Below are 22,098 nucleotides of genomic sequence, written 5' to 3' on the forward strand. Positions count from 1 at the left end.
ATTTCCAGATCTAATACTCTGTGCTTGCTCTATATTTGTACATGATAGTTGCCGTGCCGGAGAGAATTATAAAATTGACACTATACAGAATTTTTGTAGCAGTCAGAGCACAGTGGAATTACACAGTGCATTGCTAATGTAAAATGCATCTAGACATGATCTCATTTGTCTAGGGTGGGGGGTTTTGTTTTTGTTTTTGAGAAAATAAAAATTTTGGTTTGAATATTTAGCATTAATCAAGTTACTTTAAGTAGTTAATAAGGTAGAGCAATATATTCTAGTTTTATGGCAATATAGGTATATAATAATAAATCTTAATGGAAACAAACCTTTTCTTTTATATTAATCCAAGACATGAAACCCATTTAGGTAAAACTGTGAAAGATTTAAGGACTGGATCTGGAACACCACCATTTCAGGTTTAATTGAGGAAGTATATTTCAAAATTAACAGCTTCTATTACCCATTGACTTCATTAATGTCTCTAATCAAGAATCTTCAACAGAACATTTTAAAAATTTATTTTTATTAAATATTTTCCTTATAGGACATCTTTGTTTTAAAATGAATATTAAACAATTCGAGATCCCTTTTCACTGACTTGTCCATTTTTCACTGTCCAAATACAAAAAAAAAGGGGGAGGGGAAATCATCAAGATGTTGTTTGATTGACTTGTCCTGTTACAAAATATGCACCTGCCATGCAATGAAGTCATGGAAGAAAAAAAGTGGAATAATTTAACTTTTTTATTTGTAAAGATAATCAGGGTTTTCTGATTACATCTTAACTTCATAAATGTTAAATAACCTATCAGCATCTAGTTGTTGTAAATTATGAAAAGGAGTATTGCTGGGAATATTAACCAACTAAATCCTTGTTCTTTAGTGAACATGAAAATGCATTATGGCAGGTTGTCATTGTGCTCACGGTAACTTTGACACCAAATAACAAAACTGCCATTTGCACTTAGGGTAAATTAGTTCACTTATGCTTTTACTGTTCCTTTTATTCTGACATAAATGTATGAACTCTGGAACTAACCAAGTCATGTGGTTTCCCCACTGACTTTAACAAATCTGCCCATTTCATTCCATTCCCTCGTCAAAACATCAGCGCTACAGTAAATTCAAAATCACTGCATGTATTTTAAAATATAGGAGGTTTTCTTCCTATCATTGCCTAGGAAGCTTTGCTTTTCTCATTTTCAAAAAAACACCAGCTGATAAGTCCAATTCCACATGTCACTGTTTCTACTTCCCAGTCCCTTCAAACATTTTATTTATTTATTTATAAGAATCCCCCCCCCAATTTTATTATTGTTTTTATAAATAAGGTGGAGAACATACCTAATACTCCTTCCTCCTCCTATTTTCCCCACAACCTCCTGCGAGGCGAGTTGGGCTAAGAGAAAGAAACTGGCCCAAAGTCACCCAGCCGGCTTTCATGCCTAAGGTGGGACTAGAACTCCCAGGCTCCGGGTTTCTAGGCCAGCACCTTAACCACTACACCACACTGGCTGCAGTCCACAGTTGCCTTGGTGGGTCCTGATTCTAGAATGCCAAAACAACACAAGCCAATCCATTTTTCTTTCCAGCTCTCTAGTAGCATTCAACCAGTATCCTGCTCCCAATCCTCCGTTCGTGTTGTGTGCATTTGCACAGTGATCTCTTTTCCTTTGCCCCAGCAAAAAAAAGTGGTTTTGCTATGAAAGAGACACAACCTGGCTGCCATGCCAATGTTCCTGTGTTGCATTTGTAGAATCTTGGGATATCACAGTTAGAGCTGAGACTCTGGGGAGCAAGGGAAACTCAGATGGAACCCAGGAGTTGGGGGGTGAGGCGAGGCGAAATGAAGTCCCCCAAATGGGAAAATGGTCCACCAACAAGCTCTGCAGCACTGCAGTGTTGCAGATGAAGAGTTGACCTTTTCAGCAATTCTGTGCAGCACAACGGAGACAAATTGGCTGAATTGCAGAACACGTGGCATGAGATTACACGTGTGGAGCTATTTCCAGAACAATGCAAGATCCCATCTGAAAGTGGTCTGTGGTCGAAGGGAAAAAACAAGGCAAGGTCACCAATGTGAAACTGCATCTTTCATTGCATTTGTCATATTTACTCCCAAAAACATATTGCACTTTCTTCCTCTTAAGAGTCAGCTAAAGCAATCTAATTATTCTTATGTGTTTACTTGAATTATATGCTATAACAAGAACTTTGTGTCACCACTTACGTATTTTACAGACTGGAGCTAAAATAGCACTATAATACTGGATTTGCTGTCGAAAGATACAACTGTTTGTAGCTTTATAATTAAATTGTCCCTGTCTATTTAAAAACAATATGAAAAAGCAGGTGGAGATACCACTCAAAAATTAAGATTTGATGTAGCAAATAGCATCTTTTTGTTCCTGGAAGCTATTACATAATCCTGTGACTTTGTGCAGGCATCTCTTCCCCAAATTGCCTTCAGATCTTTCAAAATCTTTAAATCTTGATAAATTGTGGCGACGTCATTCTGAGATTATTGTGAGTTTATTATCTTGGAGGAAAACAAGTTCTGCCTGCCCCCTTTCCAAATAACATATGAATTGGGAGGAATATCTTACGCTCACTGATCAGGAAAGAAACTACTGAAGATATCGGAATTAGCATAAAGTGCATATAATTGCAGAGGTTGCTGCTGAAAAGCATGGATATCTTTGAAGATTAACTACAGTGCCTGTTTGCCTGGTGGATTTAACCCTTTTTGTAATGTTGAAATAGGGCTTCTCTCGTCTTTTCTTTCCTATTCTGTTACTTCTTCTGTTTTCCTCATCAGTATGCAGGTTTGTTTCCTCGAGTCCTAACTCTTTCCTTCCTTTACCAGCACAGTTACTCCTTCTCCTCGTGCTTTTTCTTCTCCTTCTTTGCAGTTTCTGAAGAAGGAGGGATCTGTGCACATGTACACTTGCATGTTTCTCTGAATGACAGTGGTTTGTGTACGAAAGAGAGTGGTTGATATGTGCAGATAGGGATCAATTAATTGTGTAAGTGGGATGCCTTATTTTATAAACAGTTTTAATTGGCTATAAATTCAATTAATATAGATTTATTTTATTATCCTAACCTGTCCTTTTTTTAGAACCTAGCTTCCGCAGCTTTATATACACACATATATATACAGTACATAAACACTTATTTGCCAGTGGCGGGGAGGGAATCTCTGGATTCACCTGGTTCTGACAACCCTAAGTTGGCAAGGTAGGAAAATTGGGTACAGCAAAAAATCTGTATTTTTCCCCATCTTCCCTTCTTTTATGGTGTGTCTTGAATTTAGGATAATCTTTCAGGTGAATATAATAGCAGCCCTTTCTCTATAATTATGATAATTATGGTGACGAAGCTTATACCAGGAAAACAGGATGTTCCACCTCTGATGATAATTCTTTAGGTTCTGACATATGCAATATAACACTGAACATATGTATGAGTATGGTATCATTATTAATGAATGATTAAATCATCAACCATAGAAGCCAATCTAATGCTTTAAAGTACATAGAACTCCCATGCTTGCAGGAAATTGATCACTGTTTCAACTGTGAATCAGCACATACCATTCTATGAACTTTATTTATTTATTTTATTACAGGCTCATTTAAGAGCAATGTGCCTTTGGAGTACAATATATTACTAGATGCTGGCAGTACCTCCCCATTTGTAAAACCAGTTGGGCAACCCAACTTTGTTCTTTTGGATGGACTTGATCCATGCACCCAATATGAAATAAGGATACAAGCCTGCCAGGATGGTAAGATGTTAATTCCATTTTGTGATTAGAAGACAGTGCAATTTTGCAAAATATATTCTGTTTAAATAACAGAATAACATCTTATTTCAAAATGTTTACCTAGTAAAAGCAAACCCTAGGACTGAATCATTTATTTTACATATCTCCATATTGTATCATGAATATTTCAACGGAAAATTTAAATAGTTCGCATTTGGGAGAATGTTAGCCCTTTTTATGAAAAACATAAAACAAGGTGTTTTTAAAATTGTTCTAGAAATACACATCAGATAAAACCCACTCTCAATTAATGCTACATCAGTAATTTATATATCTTTTTTATTATTCATATGAAACAGAAGGATAACTCTCTCTTATTTAAAATTATAAGAAATGTATGAAACCTGATCTCATGGGCTTTGTTAGCATGGGTGCAGTACGATGGAATTCTTCAGGTGATTTTGAATATACTGTAAGGCTGCCTTGTTCTTTGGATTTCTGAAGAAAGTGGCATTCCTCCATTGGAAAATAAAATATCCAGTCCTAAGTGCTTTGGAAGATGATGATGATGAGGAGGAGGAGGAGGAGGAGGAGGAGGAGGTGGATCATCATCATCATCATCATCATCATCATCATCATCATCATCATCATCTTGCCCCAAACCAAATTGTTTCAAAAATATTCTTGCATTGTCTGTATTCTTAAAAAAAAAAAAAAAAAGGAATGTTATAAATCATACATTACCAAACAGACTTTAATAAATAAATAAAATGAATAAAAAAGAATAGATAAAGAACTGATAACTGAGCCAAGAGCATGAGTTTGGCATATGTTAGAAGAAGCCCAACTATTGCCGAGATTTTTCAGCTGGCTAATTTTCAGAAAGCGAACTAGGAAGCAAGCAGGAGTGAGTACTGCAACTCAGTGCTTCTTCTTACTTTTGCTTTCCCCCTGTTAAACCAAAATGGAAAACGGCAATTTAATGTCAGCTTACTATCTGTGTTTTGAACAGAGTTTGATATCAGTTTACTTAACATGTTTGAATGGCCTTGATGAGGAACCGGATCAACACACAATAATCAATGCAGAAAGTAAGAAGGCAAATGGGAACTCATGAGTTCAATATTAATTACTATCTTTCAGAATTCTGGTTTTGCATCATGGGAAACGTATGGCTTTTTGTCTGTGCTCGCAGCTGGCATCTCTAAAGAAATGTAATATTTTCAAGAAAAAATGGCACCATATAGGCAATCTCGTCTAGGCTCAGAAAGTAATCAGGATCAAGTCAAGTTAGTAGTTAGTTGGGAGACCTTCAGGGAACTCCAGAGCTGTGGACTAGACTAGGAAATGAAAAAAAAAAAAAAATCCTAGAAGGAATGGTAAAACCCCTCCATGCTATTGCCAAGAAAACTTCATGGCTATATCCAATTAAGCTCAGCTTGAAGAAGGTTTTATTTCACCTATTGTAGCGTTACAGTGTGTGTGTGTGTGTGTGTGTGTGTGTGTGTGAGTCTAGAAGTCTAGAGCAGATGATGGCAGTACATTGAAAAACAAGAAGTGGCTTACAGAACACAAATAGCTTGCCAAGTTGGGTCTGAATGATATTTGGATGGAAGATTCTCTGGAATACTATGGCTGTAGGCTAGACTGGGAAACAAAGAAAACATCTCAGAACACCATCATGGCGAGCTCCATGTATGTCTGTGAAGACACGAGTAGGTGAGCTTGACTTGGAAGATACTATGAATGGTATATCTTCCTTTCTTACTTGCTGGACTCTCAGACTAGAGAGTTATAGGTGTTAATTTTATCTGGGCTTTCTACTAGAAGCCTCAAGACCTTGTGTATTTAATGTTTTATTGCAGTGGTTACAGTGATTTGAAAGAAATGTTATATTTTTATTAAGAAATATATGTTACTTCTTGAGTATTTGACAATTAAAAGAGTACTTTGCATGTTTGAAAGGCTTTATGATTCTTAAGTACTGGCTTTGTTTTCTTCTAGTTGGCTGTGGAGTTGGTGAGAGAGCATATGCAATCACTGCTGAAGCCTTTCCTGAAGATTTGAGTCCTCCTGCCATTACAGCCATCGGACCAACATCCATAGAGGTGAAATGGTCACCACCTAAAAAACCCAATGGAATAATTAGAAACTACTTTGTTTACAGGTAGTTCTTGTAGTTTTATATTTTTAAAGATTAGATTTTTAAAGATTAGATTTCACAGAATATTATAGACCTCACTGTGTAGTGGAGGCTTTCTATGAACATGAGGGTTTTTTCCCAAGAGGGCTATGCCTATTTTTTTTTTTTATCTGCGCTCAGTCATTACTGACTCTGCAGTGACTGCTTGGACGAGTCCTTGCAGTTTTCAAGGCAAGTGTTTCGGAAGTGGTTTGCCAGAGCCTCCTTCCTAGAGCAGAGCCCAGCTGGCGCGTGCAGGAGGCGGGGTTTCCGTTGCTTCGCACCCTTTTCAGGCGAGCGCGGTTTCATGTTTTACCGGCAACTGCTCCCGACTCCTTTCCAAGGCGCCGCCAGCATTTTTCCTCCCACCGGAGTGAGAGTCCCCATTTATCTACTCACGTGAGTTTTCGACCTGTTGGGTTGACAGGAACTGGGGAGGAAACAGGAGCTCACCCTCTTTAGCATGAAGGCTGGACTCAAACCGCCGAAGCGTCAGCCATTTCTGGCTGGTAACTTTCAGCATCATTAAACCGCTGCGCCACCGCATCCCCCGGGGTATGCCTAAGCAGTATGTAAAACACCCAAATAAATACTTCAGGGCTCCCAAAAAGGCACAGTGATTATGGAAGGAAGATGATATCATCATGGCTGTTCTAGAAAGAGTATTTTAACATCATTGCTGTTTTGAGCCTTGACCATGAAGTGCTTTTAGCAGAGCAAAAAGAACATTTTAAACCAAGTCTCACTGAGCCTTCATGAATATAGATGGGTCAAAGTACCCTTTTCAAATGTGCATCCTGCTGGATGCAACTTCTGCATCTGCATTAAAACTCTTCTGGATTTCCTTTGCAACTTGATTCTTTTGTCAGCATTCATTATGGTCAGATGTACTTTGGTGTGTTATCCACCAAGGGCAAGAGACTACAACTAGAAGAACAACTCAGTAGTATTCTGTACATATTTCTACAATATTTTAAGCTTGCACATGGCTTGCTTTGGGTCCCAGACCTCTATGATATATAGGGGTTGTGGCAGTAAAGCTTCTGTCTTCATTGGTTAAGAAAGTGTGGTTGATCAGAATGTTCAATTGTTCAAGGAAGAAAAGCTGGTATGCTGGGGAAAATTGTTTGGAGAAGGAGCAGGGACTCTGAAGAAACAGAGTGATAAATACAGATAGACGGCAAGCTGTGGGGAAAGAGAGAGAAGGGGTGAAGGGCAGTTGGGAGAAAATAAATAGGACGAACTAGGCATTAGTCTGAAAATCATCATTGTTGATGGAAATAGTGGTTGTTGGATCCATGGAGTTGAAGGAAGGAGTGACAGAAAAATAGATCTGAAGCAAAATTACTCATTAGGCTAGGCGATAACTGCCTTAACAAATGACAAAAATGGTATGGGTTAGCAAGGAAGACAGGATTCAAGATGATGTTTGGAGTTGCAAGATCTTCATAGTGACAAAGGAACTCGGTCAAACTTGATTTTGGCTGGCCCTGTACTACTTTGTCAGGGAGCAATTGACACTAAAGGGCTGTAGATGTTAGTGGTGAGTCTAAATGTATGTCTTTTCTTGAACCAACTTGCTAGTATTTTGAGTGAAGGCTTCTAGTAGTTTCTAAAGTGCCTCTTGATTTGGAACATTTCCCCTTTTCTGTGCTAATTGTATGACCAAATAGATTAAGCCCTAATTCTGAATAAAAGGAAATAAAGTATCTTTCATAGTCCAAGACACGTTTTCATTCTGCTGATTTTGTAAACAACTCTGATGATTATAGCAGCAATTCCACAGCAGCCAGGGAAAGAGAAAACAGCCAGGGAAAGGGAAATATAATGCAGAAAGTGGAAAATACTGTAAATTGAATTTGACAGCATTTGATGGCATTTGATTATTCTAGTCACAGGCAAACAATGATATAAAGAGTAATATGAAACAGAATGTGTTACTGCCTAGCAGACTCGAAAGCAATAAACCTTCCTCCAATGTGACACAATCACTTCACAATCATAATTGTAGCCTGTTTGATACCTCGGAGTACAGCAGAAGGGCACTGACTGACATAGATACATTTTGTTTTTTATTTAAAGTGAAATGAAAATGGCGCACTGGGGCTCCAGATACAATCGTTATATTCACCTACATAGGCATGAATCACTTGGCAGTTATTTCAGCTGAAGTTTAAATGTGCTTAGACAACAACAATATCACATCTTTCTCAGATAGCTATGAAAAAAATCAGAAATATGTAAGGACAGAAATGGGATGTAAGCACACCATTTTTTTTTTCATGCAGAGCTCATACATAGCCTTAGACTGCTATAACAAGAAGCCTTCAATATTTTTAGAGGATGTTATGCTATGTAATTTCTTTTTCATCTTTTGCTGCCCTGTCTTATTGTCATTTATACATTAAACTAAATTTATTTAACCAGCAAGTGAGTAGGCAGCTTTTCATTAAAACTGAAGGATCTACATTTGCAAGGGTTTCAGCTTCTTCTGTGCTAACCTTCATGATATCTCTCTCTCCTTCCCCTTCACAAATCTTTTTCAAAAAGTCTAAAGTCTTAATTGGAACAAAACTATAATGCAGATAGCAATATTTATTATTGTAGTGATAGCAATATTTATGATTCATTTATTTCTGTGCCATAAACCTGTGTACATCTATGTGTTTTTACAGTATGTCAGTATCACACATTTCCCTGTGTGATTCAAGCTGATATACACACACAGATTGCTTACAGAATAAATATAGAATAAAGTTAATATAACAGTAATGTTTAAAAGCATACCACAGTGGTTAGAAGGAGTTTTTTCCTTTCAGCAACATTTACTTGATGTGCTGTATAGAGTAGGGAGGAATGGTCAGGCACTGAATGGTTAAAAGATGGGAATGGAGTTCTTGAGCTTTCACAGACTGTAAGGAATAACGTGAAGAATTAAGAGAGGTCTCTCATCATTAGAACCATTTTCTTCATGTACTTTGGGATTTCTCTGTATGTTAGTGTCAGCCATTCTTAACACGTTCTACCAATTTAACTGTAGTTATGTGTAAAGTGAGTGAACATACAGGTTGTTGATGGCTAGGCTCTTTCCATGGGCATGTAAGCTCTGAAAAAGCCAGGAGTTCTCACACCGTGCATTGAGTTTACCAGTTACGCCTACCAAGGTTCTTTTCAGACCTTTGACTGACTGCAAAGGCCAAGGGAGAGACTTCTATAAAGTACATGCAACTGTCACATGAAAAAAAAAAACTACAGCCATAGCCAAGCAGAAACCACAGCCTTAAACTTCACACACTGGCTCACAGAATGACATCTTCTAGTTTAAATTAAAACCCAGCCCTTTTATTTTCAGAATAAACACTTCTAATACACTGGCTGTGTTAGTGGCTGCACAGCTTTGCCATGATAAAAACTGGGAATCTGACTATCTTAGAAATAAGCAGCAAGGCAAGCAGAGCATAATAGACAAATTCAGAGGCAGCTGACATTTCTTTAAAATGGGATCTTTCTCCTTTTATTGCTTACTGTGTTAGAAGAAAAACTTCCACTTAAATGAGCAGTTGAATTCTAAATACTCAGCCTATTGAAATGATTAGAGATTGCTCAGGCCCTTCTGTTCACAGTTTATTCATACAAGATATGCTCTTTTTTTAGCACTACAGATGGAACTATTTACCTAAGCATAAGTTTCTTTCATTAAATATTCAACAGTAATATGATCTAAATACTTTAACCAGGCTACATTGTTCAGCTTTTGCTTGTGGAAAAGCTCACAGTTGGTGACATTTTTGATATTTCCGTGCAGAGAAGCTGTTTCTCACAGATTCTCCATATTGCTAAACATTAATTTATAAATTCAGCAAACAGCTATTTTGGCTAAGGGAGATGCTGTGCAGTGGAAACAGAACTACTTAGCATTAAAAAGAGGTTTGTAGTACTTAAAATGGAATTTTTCACTTTTCTTCAGTGACTGATTTTTATAATCAAATGAAAAGTCTTCTTGCATTAAAATATATGCTAGATAGAAGTATGTTTGGAATCAGCTCCCTCTGACAAGCAGAAAAAATATTGCTGTGGATTATTTTTACTTTGAAGTTTTTCCACTTACATTTTCTAAATCGTTATTCTAGTCCTCATCATATAAATGATCTGAATTTAATAAAAATACCTTCAAAAGCCCAAGACCCTAGAACCCAATCATTACTTACTTTTATACTAGATCAGATAGACTTTGAGGTTCTTGTCTCAAACATGTATTTAACACCCCATCCAGTCCTTTGTGATCACAATAATTCAGCATTTTTTCTTCTTAATTTAGAACCCACCCCCCCGAGAGAATATTAATCCAGGCATCTCAGTATGCACATTGTAGACTTGTATCCCATATATTGAACTCTCACCTAGATAACACTAATGAATAAAACACTGAGATAATCAATACATAGCTGTTCTGATAACATTTCAAAAAATTTCCATGTTACTCTAACAAAAAAGGACCCTAAAATGATCCTTCCTTCCTTCCTTCCTTCCTTCCTTCCTTCTGAGAATGAGACTTTTCAGAAATAGGCCAATGATCTGGAGATAAAGTAAAGAGCACTTATTTTGTGCAGTCCTGAAGATCAACACTGAAGTTTATTGGGGAAACTGTACTAGGTTGCGGTAGTTTTGAAGTGTGCAGCTCAATATCCAATTATCCTATTTGAATTTGCCAATTACCATCAAATCTTTTTTGTCTGCCTTTCAGACGTCCCATGGAGACTCAAGAAGAAATGCTTGCGTTCATCTGGTCTGAAGGCGCTTTAGAATTTATTGATGCTACAGATGCTCTTCAGCCATTCACAGAGTATGAATACCGCGTCAAGGCTCAGAATTCCAAAGGTTCTGTGGGTAGTTCATGGTCTTCAGTACAGACTCTAGAAGCTCTACCATCAGACATGAAAGCTCCCTCAGTGCAAGCGATCAGTGCTCATTCTGTGTTCCTAAATTGGACCAGGCCTGCTTCTCCTAATGGTGCTATTTCTCAGTATCATGTTGTCTATCAAGAGAGACAGAATGACCCAACATTTAACACTCGGGATGCTACTGCACTAACAGTTCCAGTAAGTGCTAGATTAACCAATCAATATGTTAAGCATCTTCTGATTCATTTTAAGCATTCAGAAATAGTTTGTCAACTTTTGGTCCTCTGTTAGGATTTGTACATGTATTTCAGGAGACATGTCTATTTAAAAATATCTCAGTTGTTTAATTCTGTGTATTTCAGAAAATCATAGAAAGTATTTTTTTTTATTTTTTTATTTTTATCCACACTCAATCATTACCAATTCTGCAGTGACTGCCTGGACGAGCCCCTGCAGTTTTCAAGGCAAAGTGTTTCGGAAGTGGTTTGCCAGTGCCTCCTTCCTAGAGCAGAGCCCAGCTGGTGAGCTCAGGAGGCGGAGTTTCCATTGCTTCACACCTTTTTCGGGCGTGCGCGGTTTCCGTGCTACTGGCAACTGCTCCTGTCTCCTTTTTGCAAGGCACCGCCAGCATTTTTCCTCCCACTGGAGTGAGAGTCCCCATTTATCTACTCACGTAAGTTTTCGAGCTGCTGGGTTGACAGGAGCTGGGGAGGAAGCAGGAGCTCACTCTGCTGCGGAAGCTGGGCCCGAACCACTGAAGTGTCAACCATTTCTGGCTGGCAACTTTCAGCGTCATTAAGCCGCTGTGCCACCGCGTCCCCCTTTCTATGGGGGGGCCATAGAAAGTATATATGAGGACAAAAATATAATTCTGAAGTCAAAAAGAAGCTTCCTTTGTCTCAAGCTGACATAGACACCAATTTAAAAGAGACATCCCTTCTGTACATAAGAGATGGAATGTTTCCCTCTGTTATTCATAAGCTTAATCAGATATTGTTGCTTGACTACTAGCATACATTTCCCAATTTGTTATACACCAGATGTGTTGGACTACAGATTTGAAACTTCCCAGCCCAATGCAAGGTATGCAGTAGCCCCATCCTTATGTCCTCCATTTCTGACATTTTTTTTTAACTTCCCCATCTAGCCAATTGCTCTGAACTGTTCAAGTATTGTACATCTAACTAGTATATGCACAATGTAGGCAATAATGGCTATGGCATGGGTGGACAACCTTCCTGAGTCAATAGGCATACCTCATAAAATGGCTTGAAGAAGTGGGCTTGCCTTTTTACAAAATTGTTATGGTGGTGTGATCTGTCCCCAAACTCCCATCTTCCAGAAGGCAAATTGGTAAGGCTGTTCTCCATTCAACCCCACCTGCCCACCCCTTCTGCAGCATACTTTCTACTCTCTCAGTTTTTCTTTTTTATTGGCAGGTAGACACACTTCAAAAAACTTGCCTGCATTAACTCTTCATTTGTGTTTTATAAGAATTCCTATGTGACCTGTGAAGACCTCAAAAGCAGTTTTGTAAATAGATGCTAGAGGCTAACTTTTGCTTTGCAGTATGTGATTTTCCCATATATTTATTTTTTTAATTGAGCAAAAATAGTAAGGCACCCAAAAGAAAGTTAAGCAAGCAAGTTTACTCAGAGGTAAGTTTCACTAAACATAATTCTGGATTTGAGTCTTAAGCTTTAAAAGTCTAGGATGAAAACAATCCTATCCAAATCAGATATTTTTCAACCCCTGAAATATAATTTTATCTATGCACATTTACAGTACATGCTGGTTTAAGTATGATAGTAAAATTAACATTAGCTTGACACCAATGATTTATGTTTGGTAATTAGGGAGATTTGCCTCATAACTCTTCAGAATCAGAAATAAATCAACTACTACAAAAAGAAAGAGCTTTTACATGGTACTATGAGTTACAAAGCTTAATAAATACAGTAATCTGGAGTTGAATAGATATTATTACTTCAGAAGTGGAGCCTGTGACAATAATATCACAACAGATCTTACATTTTATGTGTTCCATTGGTGAGGAAGGAAAAAAACAGAACATTGATGGGCAGTAAGGAATAAAATAAAGCACGGGAGAATCTTGGGTAAGAATTTTGATTAGTAGTAAGTGAAAAAGCTTAATGTAGCTGACTGCACTTTTGATACTATCGAATTGTATAAAAAGAGTGAGACCAATTTTCAGAGCACTATAATATGGGCCCAGGTTACCTGAGGAATCGTCTCATCCCCATTACATTGACCCGTCCCACCCGGTCTGGCAGGAAGGGTATGTTGCGGACTCTGTCACCTACAGAGTTTTGATTAGCAGGATCCAGGAGGAGAGCCTTTTTTGCTGTGGCTTCCACCCTCTGGAATATCTTGCCCCGAGGTGAGATTGGCCTCCACTCTGTTGGCCTTCCGAAAGGGTGTCAAGACCTGGCTCTGCCAACTTGCATGGAGACCCAATGGGGATTCACAGCACTGGGGGTGGCTGGTAGCCTCAGGATGTGCTCTCCGCCTTTTTAGTTTGCCTTGTAGTTTTAACTTTTTAGCTTAATTTTTAACCTTTTATAGTATTTTAACATATATTTTTTATGATTTTATAGTTTTTTATCTGTAACACTGCCTAGAGTCACTTGTATATTGAGATGGGCGGCATATATACATTTGAAAAATAAATAAATATCCATTAACTATTTCATAAAGAAACTTCTCAATGCATCTCAATCTTTAGTTTTTTCTCAGTCATTCCTTAGTTTTCCAAAAGAATGTGTTAGAAGACTGGATTTGAAGTATATACATATTTTCTCCTTTAAAAAAAAATGTGTAGCTTGGCAAAACGCTTGTGAGATGTTCTAGCTCTAGTCATCTCCACATATATCTTCCATGTGTAAACATTGCTTCTGACAAATACACTCTACCATTATTTAGCATTTATCCTTTCCTTTTATTAGTTTTTATTCCAAATGCTAATTTTATAAAAAATATATCTTCATTGCACTTTGAAAGGAAATAGGTCTGAAGAAGTTAAATTAAAAATAATAATTAACCACAAAATATCTACTGTTGTCCTGAGTTCTAAGCTGTACTTGTGCTCCATGCTCCACTCCTTAATCCATTGTTGGAATTTATATTTTTAAAAGAATTTCAGTTAAATCTTCTTTAGTTTGAGTTGATGTGGAGATGGCTCATTGATTTCTAGTGAATCAAGAAATCATAGAATTCTTTATTTGTTCACCAATTTCTTATGCAATCTTACTATCTGCATTATAATAGATTTTGCTTGATCCCTCAAGCCAAACATTGACAAATGTTACAATAGATCTGGTTGCTTATGCTACAGTGCTCATCCTTTGGATCCAATACTTCAAATGCTCCTTATACCAGGGTGGATTTGTCTGTGGAATTTGTATCTGAGGAGTTCTTCCAATCTCCTCTTCTGTCAATGGGGAGGAGAATCCAAGACATAATTGACATCAGTTCCTGTGCTGCAGTTATTATTCCTTGTTGAATGATGGGATGGAAAGAATCTGTCTTCAGAAATGTTTATTATTAAGAGGTGGTTATGTCTACCTCACTGCTTACTTGTGGATTTGTCTTGGTCCTAGATGATAGGCCTCAGAGTGACTGCATATTTTGAGGTACCCCGTCATCCCCAAATGCCTGCCTGCTCTTGATAGACTCCATGGCTGTATTTACATTCCTTGGCAATTCACCAGTACAGCTCAGAGTGATAGGATAGGTGGATAGAGGTTACAAATGACAAATGGCAATACTGAGGACAGGGTACAGTGATATAACAAAGTTGCACACTGTGATGCATAAAAAGTGCACTGGATAGGCAATATGCTAAAATGTAAATAAAGAAAAAGTATCCTAGATACAAACCACAATCTATTCTTTTGGTTCAAAGATGAAGTAGACAGAAGGCCGAGGCCACCAGACAAAAGCTATCTCTTACCTACTCACTGTATCTTAACTCAAAGCACTGATTTAAAAAGCACTGGACCCTGATCTTTAACTTAAAAAAAAAAAAACTCTATATACCTTCATGTATAGGTTCTAAATGTCAAATTAAAATTATGTCAGTGTTGTAATCCATGATAATTTTATGAACAATCTCTCCTTGCTCACATTTATAATGAGCGTTAACTGGCTCAATGGAGCTTCCTTCCCAATAAGTGTACTTAGAATCTAAACGTGCAAGTTTGGATTTATGTCAATTTTATTGTTTCTGTTAACATTTCAGAAATGATCCAACACTGTTACAACAGTATAAACATTCTTTGTAAAAGCTAATTGAAGTGTAGGCTTGACAAATGTATAATTTCTAATTTAGGAATTGTTTTGAAGCATTCTTCAGAATGCTGTTGAAGTCCATAATTCATCTGTCTAATCATTCACTGAACTGTCTTCCATATCTTGCCCACCAACCTCAACAGGAAAATATCCAAGATGATTTTATTGTAGATAATATATGCATCCAAACAGCTGTTAAAATAATGCTTAGCATTATTGTTTTAACCTCCTTTCAATTAGTATTTACTTAGCACTGGAGAAACATTACCCTGGAGTACCTTAACTGAAAAAAGATGTCAAAAATGCTCACATATTGGTCAACTATATTTAAAAGAACACTGCTACATTTTTCTGTATGTTTCCATTCTTTTATTATTTTATGTCAAATGAATGTTATTCTGCTACAATTTTTCAGAACAAGACCTTTCCATGGCTCCCCCCCCCCCCATGTATGCTTGATTTCAGCTATGTTAAAGCAATTCTTTACTGTACCTAATGTAGAATGGGGCACATTGCATGCATTCTTTTATTGGAAATAGGAAGTGGAAATATTAATAGGATCCTATACCCTCTTATCTCCACAGGCCATTGTGCACAATAGGATACAATGGCCCTTTCTCCTATAGGTTCTGTCTCTCCCAGAGTTGAAATGGAAAGAAGGTAGCATACATTTGTAGAGCTAAAGTTCAGGGTCAGTATTCAATAGCTTCGATCCCCCTGAAGTGAATAGAGATATGTAAAAAGACAGTTCTACTACATACGTAAATTTATGTTGCTAGGATCATGACTCAAATCTTGTGCATTTTATTAGCTGTTATAAAAACTCATGAATTAAAATATATGAAAATCATCAAGAAATGTTTCTAATCATATCGACCTGCTCAAACTTTCCTAAAGTGCTTTGGATATTTTGTCCAAGAAGACATCTCTAAAATAGCTTCAGTTTTCCTTTAAGTGAGTTTAATGCTAATGTAAGGTTGACACTGAATTATGTCCACAGCAGCATTTCCATCCATATCCTATGAGAATTGATGGCTAACCTATGGCTCCTGAATATTTTTGCAACTTGAGAACCCTCTCAAATTCTGCTACTGAACTTCAAGCTGTGCCATTTTCTGGCATTTGGAGGCAGGAAATATATTTAAAAATGATTTAAACTGTAAAATAGGCTTAGCATGGTTTTTTTTTTTAAAGGATGACCCTTCCCACCATCCTCTCTCAAGAAGGGAAAATTGTAGCCCTTTCTACGTGCACAGTTCAGTTCCACTCATTTTGTTCACTGCCTATGGTCCTTGCCAAAAGTGAAGCGTGGTCCATAGGCACCAGAAGGTCGCCTAGAAGAGATATTGCTGATTATATCCTGTTTTGTCACCTTTCAAAAATTCCAAATTTACCTTGTATTTTGCTTGAGAGGAATTTGATTTAAGCACTAATTATTTTAAACCAAGCCTATATGTGAACAATGCCACATGTTTGTTCAGTTCCACAAAGGCCTAAATAGTTAAATTATTGTTCTATAGAATTTTCCATAATCCCAATATCTCATGGGATACTCCATTCTCTCACACAAGCTTCCACATTTGTTGCAAGATTTATAAATTTTTTAATAATATACAAAGAAGGGAAAACCCTCAAAAGCCTACGTAATTCAAATGAATATAAATTACAAAACCTAAAACAAAATCAATGTTAGAGCATGGGTGTTCAATAGATATAAAATACTATTTTTAAAAATTGTATTTTTAAATCTGTAAAAATGTGGCACATAACTTCCAAATAATTTTCCATTAACATCATGTACTAACTTACCAATTCTTTATTGATATAAAGTATAACATCCTATATTTGCAAAATCTAATTTAATATTATCTAAAAACCATCTACAAATAACAGTTACAAACTTATTTTAATTTTGTCCTATTCTATATATATATACAATTCCTTTGCACTATTGCCCCGCATCTAGATGTCAAAGGACATATTAGCTGGAGGATATTGCCACACACACTTTTTGACAAATAGTTACATTGCAACTAATAATTATCATTTGATCATATTAATTGATCTAAAAATATGCAATCCACATTGTGCCCAAGTTCTTGCACAAAAATTGTCTTGCTGTTTTTAAGGTTGAATTTCCATATTAATTTAGCAGAATTATAAGTATTCATGTAATTGACATACCTTCTTCATAACTAAGATGAATCTTAACTCCCTCCAGCTTGTAAGGTGTATCAAATTTGCCAATTCCAAGATAGCTCACAAGAGTTAATTTTCAGTAGAGATAACTTACCATTCATTGACCCAAGAAAGTTATGGTGTAAGTTTGAATTCGGAAAACTTTAAATTACTTTGTCTTCACAGTTGAAGTTTTGAAAAAGAAGGGAAGATGCTTCCAAATAAACTTCCTAAAACAGTACATTACAGTTCTGAAAATAGATTTTGTGTATTTAAAATAAAATCCACATGTGATATAAACTAAAACATTTATTTTTAGTATTACCCCAAATATTCAGCATAAGTGAGGCCCATTTATTTTATCCATTGCTATTTCTAATAATATTATTAGAATAATTATTTAAGTATTAATTAATTATTCAGTTTAAGAATATTCAGTTTAAAATAATTTGAATCCAGTTTAATTATCTGACTTTGTCTAGATATTCTTAACCCAAAGAGAACTTATTGTCTCCAGTCACTTCAAAATTATCCAAAGAAAGTTGGTTTTGGCATCATAGTAGCCTCCAAAGGCTTCAGTTCAGATTTAGACCAATTTATATTGTACCCAGAAAAGGCTGGAAAGTATCAATTCATGTTATTACTGTGGGTATGGAGGAATTGGATTTATCAATAAATGCCAATATGATATCTGCAAACAGAATTATTCATGCTTCTTTCCTGCATGATGTGTAAAACTTTGAATCTCACTATTCTGCCAATTGCACATCCACAAGTTCCTTTAAAAAAAAAAAAATTATTAAAAGTTTTAAAAACAAAAGTGAAAACTAATATAGAGTAAGGAAGAAAAAAAAGAAAAGAAATCAAAGAGAAAGCTAAAAGTTCAAGAAAGAAAGAAAAAGAAAAAGAAAAAAATAGAAAAGAAAGCAAAAAGATGCAAAGATGTGGCTTCCGGTCTTTTTTATAGCAGTTATAAGCACAATTATAAATTTACCTCTTTCCCTAAAGTTACGTCATGTCTCTCTTCTTTCTATAATCTATCCTGTCTAATCATCAAAACCATAAATCATAAGTTCATTTTTTTCTATTTTATGCTAAAAGTCTATAATGGGTTTCCAGTCAGCAATAAACGTAGATATTGTCTTTTCTCTAATCAAACAAGTCAATTTGGCCATCTCAGCAGATTCCATCATCTTCACCAACCATTCCTCCATTGTAGGTATTGCCAGATCTTTCCATCTTCATGCATACAATAATCTTGCTGTGGTTATGATATACAAAACAAAATCCCGTGACTTTTTTCCCAACTGTTTGCCATCAGTCCCAAAAGAAAGGTTTCTGGTCTCAATTGTATATTAATCTTTAAAATCCTCTAAATCAGTGTTCATATTTGAATCCAAAATTTTCTAGCTTTTTTATGCATCCACCAAGCATGATAAAATGACCCTTCTTCTTGTTCATATTTCCAACATAAATTCTCTTTTGAAGAGCATTTGCTCCGCTTATATTCAACCTTAAGCATTTGTAATCCATAATCAAGCCAAAAATTTAGAAAAGTCAATACCTGTAGTGTCTAATTCAGTATCATCCATTCCATTTTCCTGTTGCACCTCTCAAGGTTTTTGTGTAGTCTCATCTGACACCTCCATTTGAATCTCCTCCAAATCTTCTTTGAATTTTTCTATAAATTATCTCATCTTGTAGGCAGAATTCAGTTGGAACCTCTGCTGTTTAAAAGTAAAAATTTTCCTTTTTTTTAAAAGGAACACCTTCCAATTTATCCCATCAAAATGGAATCTTTTTCTGTTTAAGTCTATCAATCAAAAAGAAGTACTATTTTCTCTTACTCAATATTCCAATCAGAATTTATTTAATCACAATTACATCTGTATTATCAATCTTCAACCTTGTATTAAAATGCTGCTGCAAAACTTGATCTCTTGTCTTCTTCCTGACAAAGTGCACCAGGACATCCCTTGGGACATTTCTTATTCTTGTAAATCTTGTAGATGAAATAAGAAGTTAAGAAGATGGAAAGCTCTGCAAAACAAGTGTCTGGATGACAAAGGGGAAATTTTGGAGAGTAAGACATATGTTATAAACAGAGAGCTGGAAAGAGACATCGATAATCTGGCACTGCTGGAATTGAGAGAGAAGGAATTTTGTCTAAGATTCACAGCAATTCCAGAGGATTCTGGTGAAAATATTAGAGCAAAGGTTATCAAAGATTTATCAAATTTTTTGGAATCGGATGAGGAAGATACAGAGGCAGAAATTGATAAAGCACATCTACTGGTTCCAAGCATAGAACAAAAAAATAAAATAGATAGAGATCAACCTCACTGTATGCATCTCTCCAATGAAAGGAGCTTGGATAAGATCTCACTGGTCTTCTCACTTTCTATTCTGGAAAAGAATAGAAAATTGTAACCTATTAAAAAATCCTGAAGAAAAAAAAATTCAAAAGTGTAAGAAGCAGATATTACCAATAAATGTTTATCTAAGTTCTTCTCTGATTTCTTGTGCATTTGCAAGACTTAAAAGTATAGAACAAGCCACGAGGAGCGGGTTCTTTCTTCCTCCCCCACCCCTTCCTTTAATGTTAAATTCTGTTTCTGTTGTGGCACCCAAATTTGGGGTAAATGATAGAATCTGTATTATATAAACTTTTGGTTATAGGGAGATGGTTTACTTTCAATTCCTATGTGTTTTGCTTTCAAATATATGCTGATATACAGCAGAGAACTACACATTATGTACAAAAATAGTAGCAGCTTTAATATAGTGTGTACCCAGGGAATATCATGAAATGCAGCTGAATGTTAGAGAATAGAGTTTTGTGTAAGTATCATTGTGTGGAAGAGATACTGTAATTTGGAGTGCAGGTTATTCAGCTAGTCTTCTCCTTGGTGAACCAAAAACTCTTTTAAACTTCAACAGTTTCCTTGCATATTCATATACATAGTGTAACTGATCCTTTCCAAGAAGAATTGAATAAAGTGTGTCTGTGACAGGGTGGGAGAAACTCATCTATGTACAGTCCCAATTCACTGTCATTTGGACAGTTGCACTAAGAAGTACTTTAAAGAGAGATTCCCAGCCTTTTCTCTACATTTGTTGCACTGGTGTGGGTACCTACTTTCTTTTCTACCCTTGCTTCATGAAATATTAGTTCATACAAATCGTGTCTCTCTTGCACAATCAACACATATAATGAAATAATCTATCTGCAGCCAGTAAGTAGATAATTTGGGTTGTAAGCCAAACAATAATAGCCTTTGGTATATTTATTTAAAAGTAAACCCCATTGAATTCAATGATGCTTACTTCTCAGTAAATGTAGAAAGCACAGATGCAGTATGGTAAATTTATTGTCATCTTCTTTATAATCTTATAAAATCTGTATGGCAGTTTAAATAATGGTTGATACACATATCAGTGTTATTACCAATGAGAAAATAAAAATGGGAAGCTGGATTGTACATATTGTGCAATAGCTTATTTTACAACAAAGTTATGGAAATGTTTTTGAAAATTCATTAAATATTCTGCTTCAGAACTGCACAGCACTAATTCAGGCCATGTGTCACTTAGCAAACACCAAAAGCTGCAAGTGGCAGTTAGGGGACAGATGTTAATTGAATTGCTGTGCTGTTATCAGGGAAAATAGCCACCAGCAGAAACAAGATGGCTGCCCCAGACATGCCCTCTTCAAGTTAGAATATCATATCCTTCGCTCTGCAAGGGCTTCTGGGTTATGAGGAAATCATACACAGATGACTAATATTTTTATGGTTCACAGCCAAGCAAAGTGAAATTCAGCAGCTGTTCAGGACAAGTGACCACTCTAACGGCTGCAATATAACTCACTAAATAGAGAGGGAATTGCATGAGAGCAAGAGGTTAGCGGTGATTATCGGCAGGTGAGTGCTTTATTGAAGTTGAAAGACCATTAACATTGATGGAGTAATTATTTCAACTTGAAAGTAATTACCTTGATGGGTGATAACTTCTCCAGTGTTCCCAGACTGGATTGGGCCAAACAACTGTGAACTCCTGAAGCCTAGAAAAATATTACAACAATACTGCAATGTGTAAATTGCTAAAATTACTGTTTAAGTATTTTAACTTGGCTAACAGTGGGGAGAACAAATTCTTAAGTAGACTTATATTTTTTATCATAGGAAATGCTCCACACTAGACATGCTTCCTAGATTATGCATATTACTTGTTTCAGCTTTAAGATACAAAGTTCAGTTATCAAACAGAATTCTTGACTATGGCTACATTACATCTTTCCACAGAGATGCTTCAGTATAAAAGTTTCTATCATCACTTAATCTGATCATTTTGATAGCTTGATAGAGGTATATCAAAGATGTCTTGCAGATAGTGATTGTTCCTTGACCCCAAATTATTTCTGGTTTCCCAGATGGAGGTGGTGCCCAAAAGTGCATTTGCACAATTACCCCTAGTGCACAAGCTGCCACCATTCCTAAACCTGCTGGACTTGGCAATAATTCCTCATGCTTCAGTTACATACATACATGAAAAAGAGTCCTCTGCTGTGTCACCGTAAACATCTCAAAGTCATTTACCAAGCAAAACGAAATTCTGACTTCTCTACTGCAACATACTCAGCTTGTAACCTGCAGCTACCTTTCAGGAATACCTAAAGGTTTTACCTGGATCATAATGCAGGAGCCAAGCTGACTAACTGGTATATGTTATCAGAGGAATATCATTCCTGTGTT

At 36.3% G+C, this 22,098-nt stretch overlaps 1 protein-coding gene across 1 annotated transcript in view; it reads left to right on the plus strand.

The window, feature by feature from the left end:
* Positions 1–22,098, plus strand: part of USH2A (usherin) — a 484,310-nt gene that overhangs the window by 402,489 nt on the left and 59,723 nt on the right. Inside the window, 3 exon segments of the mRNA XM_088132494.1 lie at positions 3,635–3,793; positions 5,777–5,939; positions 10,699–11,053. Coding sequence (XP_087988620.1) covers positions 3,635–3,793; positions 5,777–5,939; positions 10,699–11,053 — 677 coding nt within the window.

The sequence above is a fragment of the Python bivittatus genome, unplaced genomic scaffold (assembly GCF_059951505.1).
Source record: "Python bivittatus isolate LINGU-HERP-01145 unplaced genomic scaffold, Pbiv_v1 ctg000020_np1212, whole genome shotgun sequence".
Classification (NCBI taxonomy): domain Eukaryota; kingdom Metazoa; phylum Chordata; class Lepidosauria; order Squamata; family Pythonidae; genus Python; species Python bivittatus.